Here is a 26,992-nt window from a genome sequence, read left to right as displayed (position 1 = left end):
CTGCACGGTATACACAAAGAAGGAAAAAAAAATAACGACATAACTTTTATGTATCTCAAAATAGCTTTTCCGAAAACCCTCAGGAGGGTTGCTCGAAGCCAAATTTCCAATGATCCTTTACTTATTAATAGTTACGGAGATAGCGGCAAGACAAACATCCTGCTGTAGTGGAAGAGTGTGGCATCGAAACTACATTTACTTAAAATAACATCATTTGGCGCCGCCGACGTACTCGCTGCTGCGATTACATTGATAAGCGTAGCGAGCTGTCGGGAGTCAATGAATGCTTACTTAATAATTACTTAAACAAAACAGTAATACTTACTAAAAACAAGCTATTATAACATACATAACGGTCGAGCACATAATTATTGATTATAATAAAACATTACTTATCAATTTAATAAAATAGAAACGAAATACGAACTATAAAAATGTTTCAAGAAACATTTAAAAATAGATCACATTGAAATAATGAATTATATATGGACTGACTTTATTTATTTTTTTATGAATAACTAGCAATGATAAAGAATATTCCTATTTACTCATCCAATTAGGCTCAAAGCTTGTGCTAGGATTGGAGATAACAATAGCACAACGGCATCGAACCTGCGACTTTTTTTATCGCTAGGCAGCCCTTAAACCATTGCGATATTGACACTTACAAAATAGATTTATTCCAAAACTTTCATTTATCTTACTCGGTTCAGTTATCAGTCACACAAATTGCAATAATTTATTATTAAAAATCCAAAATATATCACAAAGTGGATCGCTATCGCTTCCATACTAAACGGAGGCGCATGCGCAGTTGCATTGCGCAGTCGCATCACGAATACCACTTCCTTCCGGTCAGCAGGGAATCGAAGTCACTACACATTGCACTAGAATGTATTGAATGATTTACTCCAAGGACCTATGACACAGAATAGTATCGCTATAGGGAATAGTATGAACTAAATCAGTTACCATAAGAGGACGTCCCTATTACCTAGATATTATAAAAGTAGGTCTTAGAATGGTTTTAAAAAAAGACGTATCGTGGGACACATACTTGGTAAGAATTTTCTTTCGTATATATTAAATAAATAGCACACACGATGAAATAAACTAATATCATTTGAGAATAAATAAATTACAAAGACAAACTTGTTATTACAAATCTCGTGTTAATTAAAGCAGTAACCAAAGAAAATGTTTAAAGTCCTATATAATAGACATAAACAAAGAGAAACGGAAGGAGGGAAAGGTCAGCCGGAGGAGGCATAACACTTTTTCCTTACGGGACGCTGCAGTTCACTCTACCCTACTACTGTAAGTCGCGTAAAAGAATTTCGTTCCAAAAAAAGATGTATTACTTAAACATATTTAGACAAGGTCTAGTTTTATAAAGTTACCAAAATTTCAACACTGAAGTATAACTATCGTCTCGAAGTGGGAAGGAACCAAATGTGTTCGAATTTTACTTATTATCGAAAACCGTTTTGTACTATTATTTGTATGAGTTAAACATGATAGTTATAATAATTTATGTTTAATTGATTATATCAAATATAATACACAAGTTTTTATAAAATCGACAATTTAACCTAAACTCACACAATTACGGAAATACTAAATATCGGAACGAGTAGACGAATTGAGACTGTTGAACGAAAACGAATATACCAAAATAAAAAAAATAAAAAAATCTATTATCATTTGTCTGTTTGCAAACGGATGGCAAAAAGTAGTTGTATTAACTACAATAAAAACTCATGTAGCGAATGCAACGTGATAGACGATTGCTGAGAATATTTTAGTTAGTTTTTGTTCAAATTATGCCGCATTTTATAAGTTATTGTATAAGTCTTTTTTTAAGGTTTATTTATTATATAGGTATATTTACCGTTACTTACATCACTAATTCACCACCAAACTTGCTATAACTAATAAGTTGTACCCAAGTAGTACCCAAGGCTGTTATCATGTCCTTTGTGCCTGTGGTTACACCGGCTCACTCACCCTTCAAACCTTCTAAAACTAAACAATTTTGTATTACTGTGTAGCGGTAGAATACATAATGAGTGGGTGGTACCTTGTTGGTAAGGATTTGTGCAAGCCCCTAGGTAGGTCCCAACCGTTTATCATATATTCTACCGCCAAGCAGCAATACTTTGTATTGTTGTGTTCCAGTTTGAAGGGCGAGTGGGTCGGTGTAAATACAGGCACAGGGGACATAATAACTTAGTTCCCAAGGTTTGTGGCCCATTGGAGATGATTAAAATTTTTTACAACGCCGATGTTTGGGCGGTGATGACCACTTATCATTAGGTGGCCCATTTGATGCCTACCGATGCCATAAAAATGCTGGTACCGGTATCTAGTGACATATACAGAGAAACAGTGTTAGTTCTAACAATAAAGTCCAGTAAAATTTATGACTAAATTAAAATGATACATCGACATGACTACTGAAATAGCTTCTCAGAACAAAACGTGTACTACATAAATCGTTGGTGATGACAGAAATACGAATATACTGGTAACGAGATATTACGTAAACAATCAGATAGTATGAACAACTAAATACGTGATCAATATTTCATAGACACAGATGTAAACAAAACGTTAGATAGTATCAGACGCAGACGGGGACAATAAGTCGACTCGAATCGACATTTCGCAACGCGTTGACTCATTCGTGTTTGTAACAAAAGATAGACTACGACGACCTCCGTGGTCGAGTAGTGTGTACACCGGTTTTCATGGGTACGCCACTCCGAGGTCCCGGGTTCGATTCCCGGCCGAGTCGATGTAGAAAAACTTCATTAGTTTTCTATGTTGTCTTGGGTCTGGGTGTTTGTGGTACCGTCGTTACTTCTGATGTCCATAACACAAGTGCTTTAGCTACTTACATTGGGATCAGAGTAATGTATGTGATGTTGTCCAATATTTATTTATTTATTTATTTAAAATAGACTTAACTATATATATTATGTTCAAGAATGAAGAGATACTAATCCAACAAAAAATGTTTAGAGATCGTAAATATAACAATGTAAAAAACACTAAAATGATCACACTTTTGTGACTATAAAGCACAACGGGACTATAATTTTCATTGTATGTAATATATTATATATACATAAACGTTAAGTTATATGTTAAGTTGTAAAAGTATGTTAAGTTATAAAACGAAAAGGAGTAAATAGTAGCAGTTACTGAGTTTCTTACCGGTTCTTACATCTCTATTCGGTAAAATCTACATGTCGAACTAGTGACGAAAGGGTTTTTTATTACATCCTGCATTTGATTTAAACTTGTAAACGTTGGTTTAAAAAATATTTTAAAGAACATGTCACCTTTATTTTAGTTTTTATCATAATTTTAATATGGCTTCATAAACGTAACTTCCATTATTATTAAAATATACAAAACATACATCAAACAGAAACAACAATAGTATGTTTTGCACACCTTTAAGTACATATCTATTATCGCCAAAACAATTTACACTGCAGTAAGTAAATTTATAGTTAACTCAATACGATCACTTTAGTAGGGCTTTGTGTAAGGCCGTGGTATCCCCCACTCATCATATGTTCTACTGCCAAACAGTAGTACTAAGTATTGTTGTGTTCCGCTTTGAAGGATGAGTGAGCCAGGGTAACTACAGGCACAAGGCATAGAACATCTCAGTACCCAAGGTTGGTGGCGCAATGGTTATAAAAGAAATTGTCAAAATAAAAAAACAAAATCAAAAATCGAACGGAATAAAAATATCAAGCTTATTTGTGGATACATCATCAAAATGAATCAGTTGATAAAAATACGAAATAGGCAAACCTATAAATAGTCGTGCGTGGCAAGGGTCATTCATGGTACGAGTAACAATATACGGAATTAAAATCGATGAATCAATGAATCGATACCGGCGCCGCTTGAGTACGATAATTTCGTGGAACAAAGCGTATTTTATCGATTACGAACATTGAATCAATTGCTTGTTACGTCAGTTTGATATTTAACAATCAAACATATAGAAGTGTGTTTGCCGAACAAAATTCGATCAAAATCAATAAAAAATAGCAAAAAATATATATGTTTAATTACATAACTATGTCGAACATTATTTGCTCCTCTTATATCCTAATATTATTATTATTTAATTGATAACAATAAATTAAAAAATATACGGTTAAAACCAGAAGAAAAATCCGTAAAAAAAGTTTGTAAGCGTCTTTTAATCTTCATAAAGTACTTAAAAACTGAACAACTGAACTTGTTAATAACAATAATAGGAATTATTATTTATTAGGAAATAAGAGGAGTAAAGAATGTTATATACATATATATGTATATACTCGTACATCATCATCATCATCCACCTGCCCATTTTACTTGGGGTCGGCGCAGCGTGTCTTCTTCCATACTTCTCTGTCGGACTTCATTTCACACGTAACATTCTTTCTAACCATATCGTCTTTCACACAATTCATCCATCGTTTGTACTCGTACATGAGTAAAAAATAAATAAAAACAAAAATACAATAATGAGTTTACATTAGAAGTTGTCGTATACGTAGTTAAGTTTACAGGAAAATAAATACGAGTATAATATATTCTATGTCCTAACGTATAAAATCCTGTGCGCTAAATATGTCGATGGCTTAGCTCGAAGGACCAGAGCCCAATAAATGCCTGCAGACGCAACTGAATAGACGATATCGATCCAATTGCAGGCCAATAGCTTTTGCAGTCATGCATAACTAACACGACGATGACAACCCAGTTCCTTCATTCAACTATCACAATTGCAAGGAAGATTTGTTTTTTTGTCAATAATTAAATTATCTATACAGATAAATTAAATTGAAGTAGCAGTTCGTGATTTCAAGTTGGCCTTGTAAGTAATTGCTACTTGCAAGTTATCAAAATATTATTTTTTTTCGTTCAGCTTTTTGTCCGAATATTATTAAACGGACTAATTAATATTATATTATAGGTAGTATTGTATTTGAATTTGCTTTCTAGCGAAAGTTATAAAAACTCATAAATATAACAACAAACTTACATTTTATGCACATATTTGTAAATATTGCTAACCGATTCACCATTTTAAAAATTCCCTCCGAATATCATAAAACACTGTTCCGCTTCCGTTTATATAATTCGTTTCTAGATTTTTTAGTTTTCAATTTATAATCGAAATTTGAAGCGAGTTAAACAGCGAGGTGCCTCTAATATTTCATAGAGCTAAATCGATTACTTTTCTTAAACAAATAATTATAACCAAATATAATGCTTTTTGTCGCACAAAATAAGTGTAAATTTGAATTATGTACAGTTCCCCAGCGCAGTTATAAACAAATTTAATATTTCTTTTTATAATTCTTTAATTTGACACAGTTCTACGATTTAACGTGACCTATAATACAGGAACTATATCTCTGTAAACCGCATCTGAACTAACATATCCACATCCTGCTTAGGGTCAATCAGTTGTAGTCTCTCTTTACGGTCATCGTGACACTAATAATTTTGCACATTGATCATTTTACTATTTATTACTCATTATTTTTGCACACTGAGAATTATTAATAAGTGTAAAATAGATTTTTATGTGTCTTTTACTACAATTATAATAATTCTAATTATAAATTATAAATATTATATGTGTGTCTGCTCTACGTCATGTCCCAAATTAACTGCAGGATTTAAATTTTTTTAAGCTTGAGAGCAATTCAATATCGTGATACATTTTGTTGCGTTATTTATTTGATTCTTCTTGAATACTTGTGAAGGTAGTATTTTCTATTTATCTATTGTGCTAGCGTTAATATCGCATTACTGGGCAAAGAGCTACTCGTGAGGCAGATCTCAAATATAAATTAAACTCGTCATCAAAACTCGATCCTCATTCGGATTTAAATTCACAATCTTCGGTTAATATTCACATATACTATCTACTGGAGTAACTGAACTACATTTGCGCTAGTTATTCTTTAAAATCTTAATATAATATTAAAATAACATTAACAGCCTGCAAATTTCCCACTGCTTGCACAGGCTAAGGCCTCCTCTTCCTTTGAAGAAATGGTTTAGAGCATTTTACACCATGTTACTACAATGCGCGTTAGTGGATATACATATGGCAGAATTTCGTTAAAATTAGACACATGCAGGTTTCCTCACGATGTTTTCCTTCACCGCCGAGCACGATATGAATTAAAAACCCAAATTAACCACATGAAAATTAATTGGTGCTTGCCTGAGTTCGAACCCGCAATCATCGGTTAAGATGCACGCGTTCTAACCAATGGGCCATCTCGGCTCTATAATACATATGCACATATGCAATCAAGAGATGGTAAATTTTATCCTATGGTCTAATGATGATGATTGAGGAAGCGACTTAGAAGGACACATCTAGCTTTCCAATTGCAACACAATCGTTGTTCACGGAGCTAGCGTGACGATACATTAACGATAATATACATCGCGTTGTTATATATTTTGCAATCTTTTGTTTAGAACAATGTGATATTGTCACGGTATTATTTAGATGAGGCAGGTGCCATTATGATGTAGGCCGGTCATTATATGACCTAATGCTGGCTGTAATCAGAGCTCGGAGGTTTATGGATTATTCTTGAATATTTTAATATTCGAGAATGATTCAAAATTGTCTATTAAAGGGAGACACTCACGCGATGGGATAATTATACGAATGTTTGGGTCACGTGACTAAAATAGGGCTTAATTTCGACGCATGACACCCGTAATTTTCATTAGCATTAACTTGGTATCGTGTATATGGTAGGCTTGTCTTCTAACTACCAAAATTCCATGGCTGTTCAACAAAATTAATGGACAGGAACCGTATTACGGTATGTAAATTGTGCAATGCAATTTGTAAATAGAAAATATATCTAATGATGTCCTGAATGATTTCAGTCATGGTGGTCATCCTCAAGGGAGACCAGCCAATCGCGCTGGACATTTTATAGTTCACAAATGTTTGCGAAAACACAAGTGCCTTCGCTGTTCCCTCTCATATAACCGATGGGATTTCGATACGACATGACCGGAAAGCTTAGGCAGGCGTTGTAATGTCACATTACTGCCTTCTGATTTCGAAATGCCACTAAGAATTTATCAACGCAATAACTTGAATTGTAACGACCTGGAATTTGAACTCTGAACTCACGATATTGGAATATACGGCCTCATAAGCTGGTCAACATACCAACGAGTCTTAGTATTTTCAAGCAAAGAAACATAAAAAAAAACAATTGAAGAAAAACAAGACAATGGGGATAAAAAAAAACAGCGAACTATCTAAACGAGATCTCAAAAAGGCAATATAAACTGGCGGTTGGCTAGCGGACAATTTGTTACAGCAACGTCTGGAATCCAGAGACAGGTTTCAATTAAGTTGAGTGGACTCCATACATACGTATCTACTATAAAAAATAAACGATTCATTTTAAATAAACTCGTGTAAATCGGAGACTGCGGTATTATAATATTTTCTGATCGAATTTGTGGTTATTTCACCGAGTTGTCGTTTCAATGCAAAAGCCTTACGATTAGCCAAGGCGAATACGATTAAACTTATTTCATCAGTTTACGAAACTACATGAAGGTCGTGCCTTTTTTTCAACGCGCCAAATATGGTTGTAGTATTAAAAGCCAGTGGTCCGCTGATCAGTGAAAAAGTTCGTGTCGGACACGCAACGCACGCGAGAGGAATGTTGATACCACATAAGTTTATTTCTGTCTCGATTTATTAATCGCATTATTTCTTTGTCATCCCAATAGAATTCGCTATTCCCTTACTCATGTTTAATAAAATATTTAAGAGAAGACTTTTCATCAATATCAACTGTCCGTCCCATCTTCGTAGCAAGTTGGGGTAAATTCATTCTGAAATTCCAAAAATCATTTCTTACGGGTTCTTGCATTATAAAAAAAAACCTATTATTCAGTCAGCTTCAGACACAGGACTTTTGATAAATGAATATTCGATTAAAATGTTGTTGTTTAGTGAGAGATTAGTTAAATAACTCTGTCTCTTTCTTTCAATGTCACATAATTACGACAGAAAGTAAGAAATCAGTGAGACTTAAACGTCTTTGGTAAGATTTAAAAGTGACCCTTAAGTCGGAAGTCGTTTATCTTAAAATATATATCTTGAACAAAACGCAACCATAGAATTTGTATTATACTTACACTGGTATAAATGCACTTCAAACGGTTCCCAACAAAGAAAGGAAAGAGTTAAAAGGTCGCCTGGCAGCCACATGTGTGATGACGTCAGTCGGTCAGCTGGTCACGAAGATAGCTTGTACTCATTCAAGCACTGTTAGGTTCCTTACGTATTTCATTAATTATTTACTTGAATAATTTAAAGACTACGTACAGTAAGTGAATTAATGAATGTTGTACGGGAATATTATTCTATTCATTTAACTAAATAGATGCAAGAGATAATTAAAAAAAAAACAATTTGATGAACGAAACCTATTCATAAAATACCTACTATAATTAGTTAAGTTTTTTTTTATATAATGAAGTAAGAAATTATTGTTTTTTTAGTATTTAACTAAAGTTCGATATATTGATTGAATTACAATCAGTGGAACGAATTGTTAATTTTTTGATGATCATCTTTCTTCGATAATTAGATATGTGGTTTATATATAATACATATTATATATGTAGATACTGAAGTACGCACGTCTCGTTGAGTAATGATAATATTTACTACTGCTAGTATTTTACTTACAGTTCTCTTTATTATTGGCAATAGCGATCAAGGTTTTATTGATTAAGTATTACAGTAGCAAAATGGAAATGATTTTAAAAGGAATTGTAGAAAACTTACGCCAGCGTTTAATTAAGTAAATATTTTAAACGCTAGTAAGATTAACATGAATTATTTTGACTTGGTTATTATTATTTTTTTTGATAAATCATATTACCAAATAAACATAAATGTCAAGATAAACTTACTAAATTCTAGAGGCATTTAGTTTGCGGCAGGATCGAAACGATCACCTGACATTTGGTAAAGTTGACACAGTTGCGCAAAAAACCGTAACAAATCGCAAACCCATAAATGGCACACAAGGAAAAACCAATTACAAAAATGACTACGTACAATGACTTTAAATATTTAGCTGTATTTTGACCACATTTCACTGAATTAAATAAAAAAGAAAGATTTAATTTTTTTCAATCGTAAATATATATTTTTTATATGATTAGGATTATTAATATTTCGCAATTTATGTTACGATTTATATTTCGTTTCGTTTAATCAAAGGATTCCCTGCTTGGGAATTGGTCATAAATTTTAGAACAAAATTATACGAGTCCTCTTATTTTCCAAGATATAAAAAGCTTTGAATTTCTAAGTAGTATTTGTTTCCTCAACAAGTATCCAATGAAATGTTCAAATATTGGTATATTTTATTAAAATGGAACAAATTACCATAACTTATCAAGTGACGGCTCATTGATCCGATCCGCGTTCTTAGACCGAGCGTAACACGATATTCTTGAATGTCACCAACAACCAGACCGTGGGAACTGCATTTTTTATGTAGCTTTTTGTCTTGGGTAAGTTTCAAATCATAATAAAGCATATCGATAGTTATACACAACATAAATTAAAACATAAGCGGAAACACAAGTCGGTTCGCCTGCTTGTTAGGGGAAAGAGCAGTTGTTAGGTTACCTATGCCTTTTCTGTATCTCTGACGACGTGTATGCAAAACTTTATTATCATCAGTCGACTTGTTAAGACGTAAACGAACAAATTCACGTTCGAGTTTATAATATTAGTACGGATTTGGTTTCTAAACAAAAAATGTAAGTACTTAGGTATTTATATAAAAAAAAGGTAGCAATAAAAAAAATACTTATTATAATACAGCAACAGTTCGGAAAGTTACTTTACTTTCACTAATCGTTTAGTCATGATCGTTAGTTATATGTAAAAAAAATAACTTTTAACTTTCGAACCATCCAACTGGTTTAAGTATTTAATTTGACAAAACTTTCTTTGGACGCGACAAAATAATCAATCTATCGATCGTCCGGTCTATTAGAATAATTATATGAACATAAAAAAAAAACCTGAATTAATAATCATTCTACGGTGGGTCCTTTATAAGATAACAAAAACACGCTGCAAATGAAACTCTATCGCATTGGCATAAGAGCTATAATAACTATCTTATGAACTAGAGTGTAGTGTGTAGTGTCAAACAGTGTCAACGACCTGTTTAAGATGTTGTATATTTGTGCATCAGTATGTGAAAATAATACAAAAAGTTATCATCTTGTATATTTTAAGCTGGCATGAATCACTGTTGAAGAGATTTAAGAGGTTTGACCTGCGAGAAAATTACAATTCATCAATAAGTCATAATTGATTCCTTTTCAAGTAACTACAATTGACTTGGCATGGTGGTAGGGCTTTGAGCAAGCCCGTCTGGGTAGGTACCACCCACTCATCAGATATTCTACCGCCAAGCAGCAATACTTAGTATTGTTGTGTTCCGGTTTGAAGGTGAATGAGCCAGTGTAACTAAAGGCACAAGGGACATCATCTTAGCTCCCATGATTGGTGGCTCATTGGTTATGGTATGTTTAATATTTCTTACAACACTAATGTCCATTGACAGAAGTGACCGCTTACCATCAGGTGGCCCATTTGCTCGTCCGCCAATCTATGTCATAAAAAAATATAATAAAAACAATTCTGTTACGCGATTTAAAGTAAAATCAATATTTAACATTACACTTAATTCTTGATAATCAAAGCTAAATACTACAAATCATAATTGTTTATAGATATAGAATAGTTATTAAAATGTTAATCAATTCTTCGCTTAAGTTTAGGTAATATTTTGACATTTCAATTTGCGCAAAAGGTTATTAACACTATCGTTATAAGAAGTTTATAGACGTTCCATATGTCCATTGCAAGGTTTCATACTAAAACGACGCTATAAAGAACTCATAGTATTTTCCAACCACAAGAGGAGTTAAGCAAAATAAACAACTATCACATTGAAATGACGCGATACATTGGTGGATCTTTAGGAATAATACTCTATATATTATTTTTTATGGATTAGCAATTGGCGTTTTGAATGACGAAGTTCTTATCGGAATTTTGGAAGCAAAATTAAAGTAGCAAAGTGGAGTAGTGTAGTTTAAAATGCCAAGATGTCTGTTGTGCATAATCTAAGGTTTGTTTACGTCTCAGATTTATCAACAAACTTGATTCCCAGCAGCAGATTAACAACCAATCATTATAACGTCTCGATGTACAAATTCCAAACATGAACTTGAAAAGATGAATTTTAAATACATTCTATTTTATTATGTTTTTAAATATATTGTACTGTAATGAAATCATGCAGGTGATACATAATTATGTGCCTAATTGTCAATTCATATTATACTCTATATCCATTCCAAATTTCACGCATACATCAAGACGTTTTTGCGAGATTTAACCATTTATTTATATACAAGTACTAGAAGATTAATATTAGTTTCGCGTTTTAGGATCAGGTCGTCAGTAAAAAAAAAAGCTAAGTCCTTCCTTGGGGTTCAAGCTTGCTTCTCACCACGTTTCAGTGGTTTGACCGTAATAAAGTTACAGATACTTTCGCTGTATAATATTAGTATATTATTTTTATTATTGCTGCAATACTGTACAACACATTAATACTATTTCATGCAATAACAACATAAGATCAAAATAATTAAAAACAGCAAATGTTTTCATCCAACTATTTATACATTACAAACAACAAAACCAAAACTATTAATTACTAGGAAATATTTATCCATCTAATGATAAAATTACGGTAACTGCTGCAACACTGTCTCAGTTCTCAATTAGTTTAATCAAAACTATTTTAAACTTTGTTTACTCTTAACGAATAAACGAGAAAACGTAACGTCTTAAAGATGACCTTAAACCGGCCTAGACCGTCACGGCGCGTGCGCACGGTCAAGTCTATGTTACAATAATTATGATATAAACGTGAGAATAACACAGATATTAATATGTAGGTTATCGTAGGAGATAGCGATAACAATGCGTTACATAATAGTTTTGTTACCACAAGTTTTGATATCGAAAGTATTTGTTTGTTTTAAAAAAAATATTTAACTTTACAATATTTATTGTTTAGCTACAGTTTCAACGCGCATGTTTTGGAAATTACTTGGAAGAAAAATTATTATCGATAATCGACATTTTCCTTGTGAGGTCCTTGCCTATACCTGGCTAAACTTATTTAGGTGTCGTATAAAAGACGAGACTATTGCATAAGGCAGTAACCAGTGTATTGCGTTTTCAGTGTCACGACGAGTTTACCATTCCCGTTTGCGAATTATATGATTTCAAATCAAGTTTTGCTCTTGATCTGGTAGGCTCGTTCCTAATCGTATTCCGATAATTCTATCGTATTCCGATAATTCTAAACTATAGATCAACTACAAACACTATTAACTACGATAGAAGTTTTTGTTCACCGTCGTCAAAATCAGTAATACTTTATAAAGCGACGCCGTATCGTCACCTGATCATCTGAACGCACCTGCCGAGGGTAATTGCGACTGTCTTTTAAAGTATAAGGCACTTTAATTATATGTGTACATACACGTACGTACTTGCAACCGTATATTCCAATAAGAAAAACAGTCAATCAATATAGGTCACCGCTGAATTTATTTCGAGTTATATTGCTAAGTTTAACGTTTATTATTGCAATAATAATTACCATAACTTAAAAAAACAATTCAAGAGGACGCTGTTCACAATCAGAACAGAATATACTTAGTTTAACAAACAGCTTTTATAAAATAAATATAATTCAACAAGATATATATAGCTAGATATAATAACAAAGTCACGTTGCAATCTCCAAATACTGTCCAACACCGGGCGCAGCCCTCGCGCATGCCACCACTCCGCCGCCACCTCGGGTGCCTCCCACCAACGACTTAATATCACAAAAACTGCCTAATACAGAATTAATAAGTTATAGGAAAATCTTCGAACTGAACAATAAATTATTTGTTAAATTCAAACGCGCACGAAGTCGCGGGCACAGCCAGTTAATGATAAATATAATAATGTCTGAATCATAGAGACTAAAGATTAGAGAATTCTTCCCATTCGGTTAAATAGGAACGAGGTTAAAGCTCTTCTAGTTGCATGATAAAAATCAAATACCATGGAATGGTATGGTCTCCGTGACAAAACCATGAAGATTTATGTTGGATGGCGCATGTAATTTCCTGTAATATTCCGCCACGCGTGTATCGGTACAGGTTCTATTAATCAAGCAATAGTGAAACATGGGTAGGAGGACCACATTAACGACAACGTTTAAAAAGCAACATTTTTTTACATCATCTCATTTAATCGCTTAATATATTTACATAATATTAAAATAATGTAATGCAACTACTAGGTTGTTGATGGTTGTAGCTTGAGATATTATGATATATAACATTTACAATTGTTAAACATTATCGCACCTTTAAAGTAAAACCGTTACTAAACGAAAATTTTCATAAATTGAGTTATCAATGCCATCTAACTGAAATCCATACGAATAAATAAAAAATTATAACTTTTTTTAAATCACATGCCATAATGTAAGCAAAGATCTTATAAAACCCTCAGTAATCAGACCTAATTGAGACTCCTCTAAAATTTTATAATTTTTTTTAGTACTTTAAATGTGCGATTTGATTACAATAAAAACTTACTAAATCTAATACAAAGATCTATCTACCTACAATAATTAAAATGGACTATATAATATTAGGTATATTTTACGAAGGCTTTCATCGTAATTTTGTCGGCACTTTGAAACAACTAGGAACGACTGCGTGACATAACTCTGCGTGCGGTCATCATGATTAATGTTTTCAAAATAAAACGTCATAATTACTAGCAAATGTATATGATGAACGTTGTGCTTACTATGTATGGTATTTGAACGGTATATACATAGTATAAAAACCTTCTAATATGTATATGGCAACATTTATGGTTATCGGTCAAACAGCGTCGAAATCTTTCAATCTCAAAGAGACACTACCATTTTGATAATAAGATAAGTTCGTATAGTCGAACACAAAAATATTAAAACTAAATGAATATATTCTATATTCATGTTTTTATAAACTGTCATAATGGTCACCCTAGGCAGGCACCACTGGTCGCGCTGCATTCCTTGACACCTGGCGTGAATCTACATAACGCGTTCACCGTCGTTTTCCAATACACCGAGAAAATTTCAAAACACTTATAATTCATAGTTATAGACATTGTGTTTCATACTGATACCTACGACATACTACAATGCAATATTCGCAATATGCATTTAACGTAGCTTCATAAATGATTGCCTTGCAATACAAGTTGTCTGGCTCTAAGTATAATACAAAATAAACACTTACAAATATAGACTATGTGGGTATTAAAATAAGGATACATCATTTTAAACGTTTTATATGGTAGTAGTACTTATAGTAGATTAAGAATCCTATTATATTTGCATGGCAATTAACGGCAGATTAAGATACATCAATAATATAACATCTGATGTAACTCAATTTATGCAAATACAAAAATTAAATTGAATTATTTTTTTTAGAGCCAATACTCACAATAAATATCTTACAAAAGATGAGACGTGTCATTATCATTTAGTAGTTATCTGTCCTACGAACCGATTCGACGTTTTTCAGCAGAAATAAGTGTCAAAGAAGACATCAATACATGATGTCAAATGTCTTAGTTACAGCTACCGTGCAACATTGTAGATTTTATCAATAAACATTGAAGCCATTGACATATTTATTCATTAATTCAAAATATATTCTTAAATTAAATTCAATAATCCACCGTCTAACATGTAACACTCGTATTCTTCTATAAATTATTTAGCAATTTGAAAAGACGTATTCAATAATTTTTATCACTCAGAGTGAAATCAGAGCTTGAACTTAATTGTTTAAATAATAAAAAATGTTATAAACGCCTGAAGATCTGTTTTGTTTATTTTAAATTATACATATAATATTTATGACCTACTAGTTTCCGCCTACGTGTGATTTGAGCTCCCCTATTGCAGTGTTAGGGGTAAAAAGTACCCAATATGCTATTCCAGATCCAGACTATAACCTATCTCTTTGCCAAATATCACTCCGATGCAAACGTTTTGGCGTAATTGTTCAACAAACATACCTCCATCCATCGTAACTTTCGTATTTATAATATTATAAATTAAACAAATAAGTTTTACGTGAGAAAAATGTCCTATCAGACAAATTAAGAATTTGTATGTGTAAAAATGTATTTTGTTCGACTGTGTACGATGAGGATATCTTAATTACGTTTTTTGTTATTCGATGCACGTAGTCAGTAATTACATTCGACAATTCTCTTCAAGTTTTGTGAGCAATTCGGACGAAGGAAGCTGCGGTGTTTTAATTAATTTCTTAATATAAAGTGATTAAAAGTTATATAAACACATTTAAGTGATAAAATTACGAGAAATTTTAGGTTTTGTTTTTTCTCGATAATGTAGGTAGGTAATAATGTATTAAAATAACTATTAAAGGAAAATATCTCGATCAAAAAGATCACCCAGTAAATATAACACGTGAGTCTTACCCGATGAATGGGGGTTCAAACCCAGAATTGCATCACAGATTTCATTCATGTGTTTTATTTGTGTTCATAATAATTAATCTCGTATGAAGGAAAATAATGATGAAACCTGCATGTGTCGGACGAATCAATAGATTAAGATAAAATTTGAAAAACACATAATTATATTGGCTAAATAGATAATGTTCAGCTACTTTCTTGGAATAAGCCATTAAATGAAATGCATGTCCATAAATATATACATTTTTATGATTAGCCATGATCATCAATTAACCCAAGAAACGACTAGCAATTAAGTATAGAATATTATACGATAGGATTATACAGTTATCAACTGGAATCAGTTATCTTGTCACACGACTCGTTAAAGGTGGTATCATGAGATGTATAAAACGCCTGGATCAGACATATTCTTAAATGCACCGCGTTAAAGTTTAATGAGTATGCCGCTGAAGATTAACAACATGCAGTAATAAAATATGAATAGAGCAATAAAAATTTAGACCTGACCCTGAGTTTCCGGGTTGCGTGTTTTTCAATGGCTCTTGGCTTTTTATCGTATTTTCTAGATTTTTTTTATTTTTTATAATGTTACAACTATAAAAAATATTGTTGTGTAACTTTGAAAAAGGTAAAAGACAGAATAGTGTCTGATTTACTTTTTTATTTTTGTATTTGTACACTTGACAAATCTTTTACTACAAACACATAATATATATGACCAAAGGCTAAAAGATGCAATAATTGTGTTTCAATTTTATTTATTAACTAAGCAGATAATTTTTATAGATACGAAGACTATAAAAGCGCTTTAAAGGCATCTAAAATTAATGACGTCATAAATATATTCAATTAGCAATAATATTTATGAATGTTGGTAATTAATTTAAACTTCAAATAATCTTGTAAGATGACGATTCAAAGGTGCTCGTAAAAGTCTTCTGAACAAAGTTTATTCTGATTTGATTTTAAATTAACTATGAAGTAATAGCTGAAGCCGCGGCTTCGCCCAGATAGGATTCAGTTTGTGACAAAAATCCTCCTAAATCTGGCGCGAGTTATTTAAAAGTTTAGTTATTATTCGTTTTATTAAGAAGTACCAATATTCCAGTGTTGGACCGTTTGACCGTTGGACCGTTGAACTGTTGGACCGTTGAACTGTTGGACCGTTGAACTGTTGGACCGTTTTAATTGGTAACTTCTCGCTGTACTGTCAACTTATATTTGATATAAAATCCGTTATTGAGGTTTATTAATGAAAAGATAGATTTACAGTTCCATGGACTTTGTTTCAGATTTACTAAAGATATATTTTTTTGTAATTCATAATATGTATTTATAACCGACCATTTAATCAGAGCACGCGTTTAGATGAAGCAGCTCAGTAGCGCTTGTTCTGGCTTGATTCACAAATACCATTATTTCAGGCTAAAGTCTTAACTAATAATATAAAGACAATAAATAAATTACCTTCCTGGAATTATTAACATCGATTCAATTGTATTAGAGTTTATCGATTACAATTACAAACCAATCTTTCCCCAAAGTGTTCAATTTTCTAGGATAAAGAGTAACTTATTGCTATTTCTGACTATATATCTGTGTCAAATTTCATGCAGATCCATTAAGCCATTTAGGCGTGATTGAGTAACAAAAATTAATATATAACATACATATAACATACTTCGTATGCATAAAAAAACGATATCCTTCCTTGGAGTTTAAGCTTGTTTCAAACCGAATTCCATCAAATTTGGTTCGGGGTTAACCGTAATAGAATAACAGACAGACAAACATAGTTACTTGCTCATTCATAGTTGTACTGATTATGAATATACTTTTAGTAGTCTTTCCTATTACACAATAAATTCAATGCGTTAGAAAACGTAATAAAAGTAAATTTAGTCATAAAATAAACATTATTGTCGTTAGATTTTATGGTTATCTGTTGATCACCATTCAGATAATGGAATCTGTAGCTTTTGCAATGATCTCCGTAAGGCGAGACGCGCTTAATGACAAGTCCATCGCGATTATCTATACTAATAATGAAATCGTTACAAAGCTCAACTGCAGATCACACACAGACTAAGATCATGAGCGTTTTTATTAGGAATTATCATACATTTCTATGAACTAGTGTTCGTTTTTAGTAATAAAAAATTCATAAATAATTTTTATTAATTATTTATGAATTTACATGTTTATTTTACTGTTATTTTCGTTGTTTTTTTTTTTAAATACCGAAATTCTTTAATACAACCTAACTGAAAAAATATACAAATAGGCGAAGAAGATACTGAACTTTTTGTCTTTATCCATATTATGTATGTATGTATATATATATATATGTATATATAAGAATAAGTTCGACAAACATAGTGATCAATGAAGGATAGTTTAATATGGAGCAGCCGAGACCTACTAAATAAAGTTAAAATATATACAATATAGTGACATGTCGATGTTTACATCGTCCATTATCCCATATATTGAGTTATACGCTTGTACCTAATTGTATTGGTACCTAAAATGAATTAACATTAAACCATGAATACGTATGGTGAAAATTTAATTCATATTATAACACTTTAAAACCAAATTATATAATAATGGAGGAAATCGGTAGGATAATGAGCGCGAATAAATAAGCAATAGTCAGTTGTTTTTAAGATAGTAAAAATATTACTCATTATCGACTTCCTTCATCATTTGCTTACTTCAAAATACATTTTATTTTATACATTTATAATAACAAACAGAAAAAATTACACCCGGTAATATACACTTAACAGGTGTAATAAACATTTGCATTATGAATTAATCGCGATAACTTTTACGTTATAAAAAATTTAAAAAAAAATCTGTACTGGCAATTATTAAATAAAATACAAAATATTGTATACGTATAAATGCATATGTTACATAAATGCTTGTTTTAAAATGTTTTTATAATTTAATATGTTCTCGCTCGTGATCACGACATATACAACTTTGAAAACGTCGGGCAATAGAAAAGAATAAATACATTTATAATTTTACCGCGATAGTCTTAAGATGTAGCCTATAGTTTGTATAAATTACTACCTATGTTTTTTAAGTTTCCAAGTAGTCGGCAATAAAATCTATTGACACTAGACGATTCTTGTTTGTTTATATAAATGGTCATAATATCCAAACATTACAATTTACAATGAAAGATATAGAGGTACTATTAAGCCACAAACCAAGTTAACCCTTGCCCCTAGAAGGCTGAACACTCAACGAGGTAACGTAACACTATGAACTCTTACGAAGATATATACTGAAAATCAAGACGATCGCATAAACTTTTGATATACATAATTATCAACAATATATTTCCTCATACTGTATTCTACCTCGAAGATCGAAAAGATACAAAAAGCGATGTAATGCTCAACGCGTGCCACGTTTTTGATGTCACGTACTGATATTATGGCTTTCAATGACAACCGAGAATTGTCAATTCGAGCCGCACCGAAACTAATCGCTTCATAAGCCGTACGCAATGGGAAAACTGTGTGTATGTTTCAATTGTAAAAACTGACCATTACTGATGGCCATGGTTGAATATTTTAATACAATACCGGTCCATAGCTCTTACACCGCAAACGTCTCTAGAATGTTTGAAGTTTATTCGACGAAACTGGGGAACAGTTTTATTCCGATCCAACTTCAACTCTTCCTCTAAAATTCCTTTAAATTAACTTTAGCTTAATCGTAACTGAGGACCAATTCGACTTATTTATATCGGGTACGATATGATCCCAATTATCTTGCGATCCAACGTTTACCGAACCTTATTTGTTTAGCTGAATCGTTGCATTTGTAGATTATGTATACAATTGAACGCCAACGATTACGTTTCGATTCAATTGCGACTGCGATAAACTGTCAATTAGTAGAATTTGGACCCTACTCCTTCTGGATCTACACTTGATTGTACTTATAGAATACTGGTCCTGCCTTTACCCGAGCGAAATTTATAAAACAACGCGACAAACAACTTCCAACGCTCGTTTTACCCCTTTAGGGGTGGAGTTTCGTAAAATCCGTTCTTAGTGGATGTCTACAAGGATGGAGGATACTATAAGGATGTCAAATTTCAGGTTTGTAGGTGTTTGTAGGTGCTATAGTTTCTAAGATTTCATGATTAATCAGTGAGTGGTATTTCGCTTTTATATATACATATAGATAGATTATCTAACACGTGCAGATTTCACATTCCCTTAAAATATAGAAAGATAAATTAAAAACAACAAATATACACAAACACAGTGGTTCGTTACAAAATGTACGTAAGTATAATCCAATTAAAAATATATATTGCATTGACCAATAAATTGTAATGATTACTAAAAACCAGGGCTTAGAAAAATTAAATACACATTTATTATATTTTATATGTAATAGAACTAGAACAGTCTCGGAAATGTTGTTGACAACAGAAACGGCTTATGTAATATCCTGTGCTGTCATTGTCCATTTTGAAATGGTGTTATGAACTCGTTAGCTATGAAGGGGTTATATGAATGGCTCCACTTCCTTACTCACTGGACTCTATTATTTATAACACCGAATACAAATAATAGCAAATTTCATAATTCCATTTAACTAAACACGATTACAACATTTTTCATAATATTAATCGATCTGATAATTTCCAATGGTAACACAACTAAGAGAAAACTTGAACATTTATTATTTTAAGTTTGTTTAAATTGATGCACTTATATCATTTATCAAGTTTATGACGTCATATTTTAAGCCAACTTCGCGTGGGACATTACTCAAAATGACTTTTGACAGTAATTTATATTTATTTACATAAGAATTGCTAGACTTTAATTATATTTATATTATAAAGCTGGAGTTAATACTTGCTACTGGTACAATTTGTTTAGTTATTTTTACGTTAGACAGGGTTATTTATTGAGATAGGCTATACATATACGGAGGAGTAACAATATACGTCATCCAATATGGAAACCGCATTGAGCAGAGGTGGTCTGTCCCAGCTAGTAAAGACATATAAATATAATTAAAAACAGCCTATCTGAAGTGATCTAGACTACACGGTTAAACTAAATATAATATGATTACGCTTATGAATTTTAAATACTTAATCTATGAAGCTAACGGAACAATATTTTATCGCGTTTCATCATCAGCTGATGTGCACTGCACGAGCATAAGCAAACAGCATTACGCATGCGTATCGAATACATGATCTCTGATCGTTGATACGGAATGCTGGAGGCATTTAATGCACTTTTTGTCCCTTACGATCGAAGAGAAAAAGTTAATAAAAAAAAGGAAAAAGTTTTTACAATAAAAGAGTTTTTATAACATTTTTGAAATTTACGACTCGTCTCAACTTCACACGAATACAATATTATCATAAATAAAGATCTATTTAAGGAAAACCGAATTGACAAAAAAAACGAGAACCAAGAACCAAAAAGTTCAAAATATATGACAAAGTCATAAAATGCTGATGTTTATAGAGATTATAGAGTTGAAAAATATATAATACCATTGAATATTATACTTATGACCAGGCCCGGATAAAACCATGTAGAGGACCTACACGATGCAAGTGTTGAGGTCCATTTCCCTTAGTCGAGGACTCTAATTAGTTAACGTAAACCTTATAATTTTTTTTGATGAATTTGATATTTTTTTCAAAGCGTTAATAAAGTGACAATTTTATTTTTCTTGATATATATAAACGTTAATCTTTTTGAAATATTATTCAAGTGAGATACCCTATGCGACGGATGCCCGTAGTTATTTACGTATATGTTTTTGGATAATTCGAGACTACTTGTACAAAAACAAAACACAAACAACAAACTTGTAACACGACGATTTATAATTGCTTGTGTTAAAGTCTACTCGAAGATTATTCTTTTAAGACAAAGTACAGTACAATGATCAATTAAACTGCATTTAGTATTAACGTAATTTTAATATATACATCATTGTATACATTGGGTGTCTGCAAACATTAGTGTCGAATAAAAAGTTAACGCGAACAATGATGGCGTGCGGCCAACTGAGACGATCGGCTGACGGTCGCCAGTGCAACCCATCGGTAACCAGAACGCATAGAGATGCACACGATTGATTAGCTATCCGTTACGTTAACGAGTAATATTTTTCTTTACTTTATACGTTTCGTTCAACCGCGATTGAATTTCTTTGAATACGCGTCGATATTATCAATTTAATTGCTGCCATGATCCTTTACCCCTTGTTATGAGACTCGAGACTCATCGTCATTGGTCTTATACTAATTACTAGGCAAACTAAACATTCTACTTTCTTAATACAGTACACCGTAACTGCTCTTAAATATCTCGTGGCTCATCTTCTCAAGGGCTTTGAAATTATTTAACCTCAACTGCGGGCTGGCGATTAACATCACAGTTTATACATGTTGGAGATATTATTCACTCGTTATTTTAATTATATCTACTTCTTGGGAATGGGAATAATTGGTTTTGAGCTTGAATAATCTTTTTCATTATGGATTTGCGAAAAAACTGCGTTTCAAACGTCGACGAAGTTGTTATCGGAACTTTGGATTTAATTATTAAAGTGCAATAGTGCTGTATTATAAAAACATTGTATAATGAATAATAAATAAAACTCTCTACTCAAATTTTAACTCATTTATAAAGCTGCCGCAGGGTCAATCAATTACAACCGTAATAGTAATGCCCCTGTACACAAGGTCGCATTGACTCATTATCGCTGAGTCAGTCAGAAAAATCGAATTCTGACAACATTGTCACAATATTGTGACCCTATTGTTTCTGCAATCGGAAATCGGTTAACGTCAAAAGTTAACACAATTTGTTATGTCATTGTGATTTATTATTTAGAGAATTTCTATTTGTTTTTAATTGTGATGCAGTGGATTGCTTATGGCTTACGATGACGATAACAATATCTTATAATTATAACGCAAACTGTGTTGTTTTACTGTGTATATTTTTCGAATTGGTACTTACGTATCAATGAAGCCGCAGCAAAAAAAAATGCAGTTTTATTTATTTATTTAATATATATATAACAATTAACAAAGCTTAACAAATTTTTGTCAAAAATTTTTATGACAAAATAATAGTCAAATAATTAATAATAACATGATCCTTCGGTATACATTTTCCTCTAAGTTTAAAATATAGGTACTTATTTAATGCTTAATGAAAAAACACAATTGCTAAAAAATGTCTAAATTAAAAGCTTGTTAACTTCTTATAAGATGCAGTTAAATATATAACTCTATTTACAAAATGTTGATGTAAAGTCATTTTCAAAACTAACTAGATGTATAGAACTAGTATGTATGAGTGAGAAACATCCTGACCTACTGTCTAATTAAAAAATATAAGCAAGTGATTAATATTTGTGATGTTTTATCCAGCTTATATGAAGAAGCCAGTTCAACGAACAGTATATATGTTTACCGGAAATGTATGAAATCTAGGAATTATACAAATACTAAAAAAATTAAACAATACCGAAGATATTTAGGAAATGTATAAAATATTGTTTCAAAAACTATTTAATACATAAATGTCCTAGGAAATGCGTACAATTCCTAGGAATTGTATATAATTCCCATATCGTATTAGGAAATAAATAAAAATAATGCTTTCTGCAATAAAACACGTTGTTAAAATGAGAATAATAATTTTTATTAAAGCACTCGTTCATACAACAACGTTCAGGTAACAATCATATCGTAAAATATAATAATTTTCATATTATCTTACTAATTAAACCTTCGAAAATCAACTAACTAGTAACTTTTAAAATGTATATACCCTCCCCTCGCCCCGCTATCCCGCGTACCCATTGATATCTCAAATGTTTTATATTTTCGATTGCTATTTAGGAAATGCCTAGATTTCCTTTATTAATTAGGAATTGTGTCTAATATAATTTATTTTAAATATTTCCGTGCGATTTTCCAAATTACATATATTTCCTAGGAATTGTATACAATTCCTAGATTTCATACATTTCAGGTAACATATATACTAGTTTCTACCCACGGCTTCGCCCATCTGACGAGGTGAAGAGGGAGGGGCAGGTGTTTGGTACCCTATATCCTTTCTGTACCCCTGACAATGTGTATGCTAATTCTATGATGATCAGTTGATTGGTTAACATGTGAAAGAATAACAAATAAACTCGCCTTCATATTTAAAATATTCATTAGGATTATAAATATAAATGTAAATTTTAGTGGATTTGACTTGAGAATGTTCAAGTCCATTACCAAAAATTATATCGAATAGGATTTTAACTAGAGTTGGTATAAAGTAGAAATACCGAGTTATTAAAGCCAAGGTCCCTTGTTGACCCTAATGTACAGTTCACAAATGTGACGCATGGATGACCAACTTACTGTAATTTGCTTATTAATGTCAGAAAGCTTGTACAAAATAACATTTATCCTGTTTATAGCCAACCCAAAATTAGACGATGACTTAACATCTTATACACTCATGTTTGAATATTTTATTGTTATTATGGAAAATACATTATTGTAATATAATACTACTTTTATTACTATGCAAATATTAAAATTAATCGTAATTTTTTTTATGTGTTTAAAAGATATTATCATTCAAGAGATACCTACTGTATAGACATTAGACCAATTTCATAACAAAAAAAATCTCACAGCTAGTACTGGATAGTAATTACAATAATATAATTTTATTAACATGACACTTAAGTATGGCAAAATATTTTGTAAATTTAATGAGTATATCTTCACACAGTGTACTTATATATAAACCAACTTGTATCCCGTATCTAACAATAAAATATATTTATTGATTGATAATTGATAATACATATTTTAAATATATATATGAACCTATCTATGAATGTTTAAAAATCAAGTGTTTTGAATTATTATTATTTAATATATTTAATTTTTCGAAGTTTTTAACCTTTCTTGCAACTTAGTCAAATATGTTTTACTCTGATATTCCATGCTCCATGAAGTGTAAAGTAACGAAAAAATTCAAGAAAAAATATTTCAAAGTTTCTTGAGTGAACAGAAACATACATTCAATCAATATCAAATGTATAGCAAGAATAAATATATATAAGAAGATCATTTGGAGTAATAATATTTTATTTTGTTGACAACTCTCGTTTACTATTAATAAAAAAATTAACATAAACAAGGTTTTATTAATGTTAAATTTTTTTATATTTATCATCCTATAATAATCCATGCATTTGACTCCTGAGATCACTTATTCAAACAAGTGTTGTTTATTGATGAGCAAAATGTGTTTAAAATATCACATTACTGCATGTGAAGAAATTCATTCACCGACAAACAGAATAGATAAAGCAGGAAATGAAACATTTGGATGTTATCTTAATATGCCATTGCACTCTCATTCACTAGTAACAATGTTATATCAAACGCATTGATAAGATATTGTGCAGGATATTTGGAATAGAAAACGGATACTACATATTCTACAATAGTCACTGTTGTAACAGGAAGTCTGTGTTTTGAATGTGTAACTATTATTAACATTATACAGTATAATATTAATTATATGACTATTATTAACAGTCTTAAAATATATGCTTAATATTGTTATTAATCTTATTGTTCTATGTTTTTCGCAAATAGTTTGTTTTTTTTTTAAACATATACACTATGACTATAGTATTAATTCTTATAAGCATGTTTTAGATAAAAAACGGTCAGTTTGTTAGATACGATGATTCTTCTTTGTTTTCTACCATGCACTTGCCCAATTAATAGCCATAGACACGACTGGGTGTGTTCTCAATGAGTGTAAACAATGAAAGAACGTAACCAATATTTTGCGACATTTTAAGTCAATCAAACTTTTCAGTGTGTATTTAAAAAATAACTTTACTTAAAAACATTGTTACGACGGTTTATTAACAATGTCGCACAAATCGTAAACAATTAGTAGTGTTTGTAAACAAAAGTACCGGTAAATTTAGTTTTTACATACCAAAACTTTGATGAATCGACTCTCCAATTCATCTCTATCCGGCATCGGAGGCTTGGTTCGATTCCTGGTGGACGGCTGCCGTACATGGTGACTCTTGGTCGTCCCGACCGGCCCGTCTAGCATTGTCTGATCCCTCGACGTTATCAAACCCATTTTACACAAAACACTTACTAGACACCATCAAGCACGACAATTACATCAGGTCATTTTTATCACTGAAAACAACACTGAAGCACGTTTCCTTTTTTTATACAAGTCACATTCTTTAACTAGCGAGCGCTTTGTACCGAACTCATCAACAAACTGAAAACCGCAACATACAAAAGCAAAAGCAAATCACGTCCACAGATGAATGCGGGCTGTGGCTTTTAGTGCGAAGCTAGCAGCATTTGAGGCCAATGTTTGACAGAAGTCCCACCAATTACAAAGCAGTACGTTCCGTAACGTTTCTTTTAAACATATATTTAAATGTTTTAAAATAATGTTTGATTTTAAAATATTTTAACTCGTAGAAAAAATCAGCCCTTTAAAAGTTAATAAAAAAATACGTAAGAACATAAGCAAAAAATAGTCGTATGGTCTCATTTAAAAATATTTTTTATTTGGACATTTCAGAACGTTATCAAACGCTATAGGCGCCACATTTAAAATGTAAAGTTCCTAGACAGAAACGTAATTTACAAATATAATAATAAGCAAAATATTGTATTAAAAACAACCACGTTGAACAGCGTAGATATGTTACGTTAATATTTTAAGTCGTCATACTTTAGAAGATAGCTTAGAAGATAGCTATATATATAGTAATGGTACATTCTAAATTTTTTCGATATTTATTTATAGGTAAATATTTTATTATTTCAATTGCTTATAATAACTGCATTTGCTTAGTCTAGATAAATCTATGGTATGGTATACAATTTGTCTACTTGATTCGAACATATTATACTTTTACAAGTATAAGTAATAACAAATAACTAGATATAATAAAACTAATTATTATAGGTAAGAGTAATATTTATAATCAGTAAGAAAATAGGCTAATGATTATTTACTACTGAAGTGTACACAATAACTTTTTATGTACACTAGGAATGCTATCATTAAAGTCATGTGGTATCTTTGAAACAATTTGCAGATTTTGTTTTCAGTACATCGGAATACGTTTACTAACGAATTTTTAGTTGTAGGTAAATCAAATCTATTACAATTAAATATCTAAATT

General features: G+C 31.5%; 1 protein-coding gene across 2 annotated transcripts in view; it reads right to left on the bottom strand.

The window, feature by feature from the left end:
• Frl (Formin-like) overlaps positions 1–26,143 on the bottom strand; it is an 80,691-nt gene extending 54,548 nt beyond the window's left edge. For both annotated transcript variants that reach the window (XM_026640285.2, XM_026640284.2), the window contains exon 1: positions 25,768–26,143. In XM_026640285.2, coding sequence (XP_026496070.1) covers positions 25,768–25,920 — 153 coding nt within the window. In that variant the 5' untranslated portion in view covers positions 25,921–26,143. The remainder of the gene's footprint in view (positions 1–25,767) is intronic.
• Positions 26,144–26,992: the final 849 nt, after the last annotated feature.

This window comes from Vanessa tameamea, chromosome 13 (assembly GCF_037043105.1).
Source record: "Vanessa tameamea isolate UH-Manoa-2023 chromosome 13, ilVanTame1 primary haplotype, whole genome shotgun sequence".
NCBI lineage: Eukaryota > Metazoa > Arthropoda > Insecta > Lepidoptera > Nymphalidae > Vanessa > Vanessa tameamea.
This window is presented reverse-complemented; position numbering and strand designations above follow the sequence as displayed.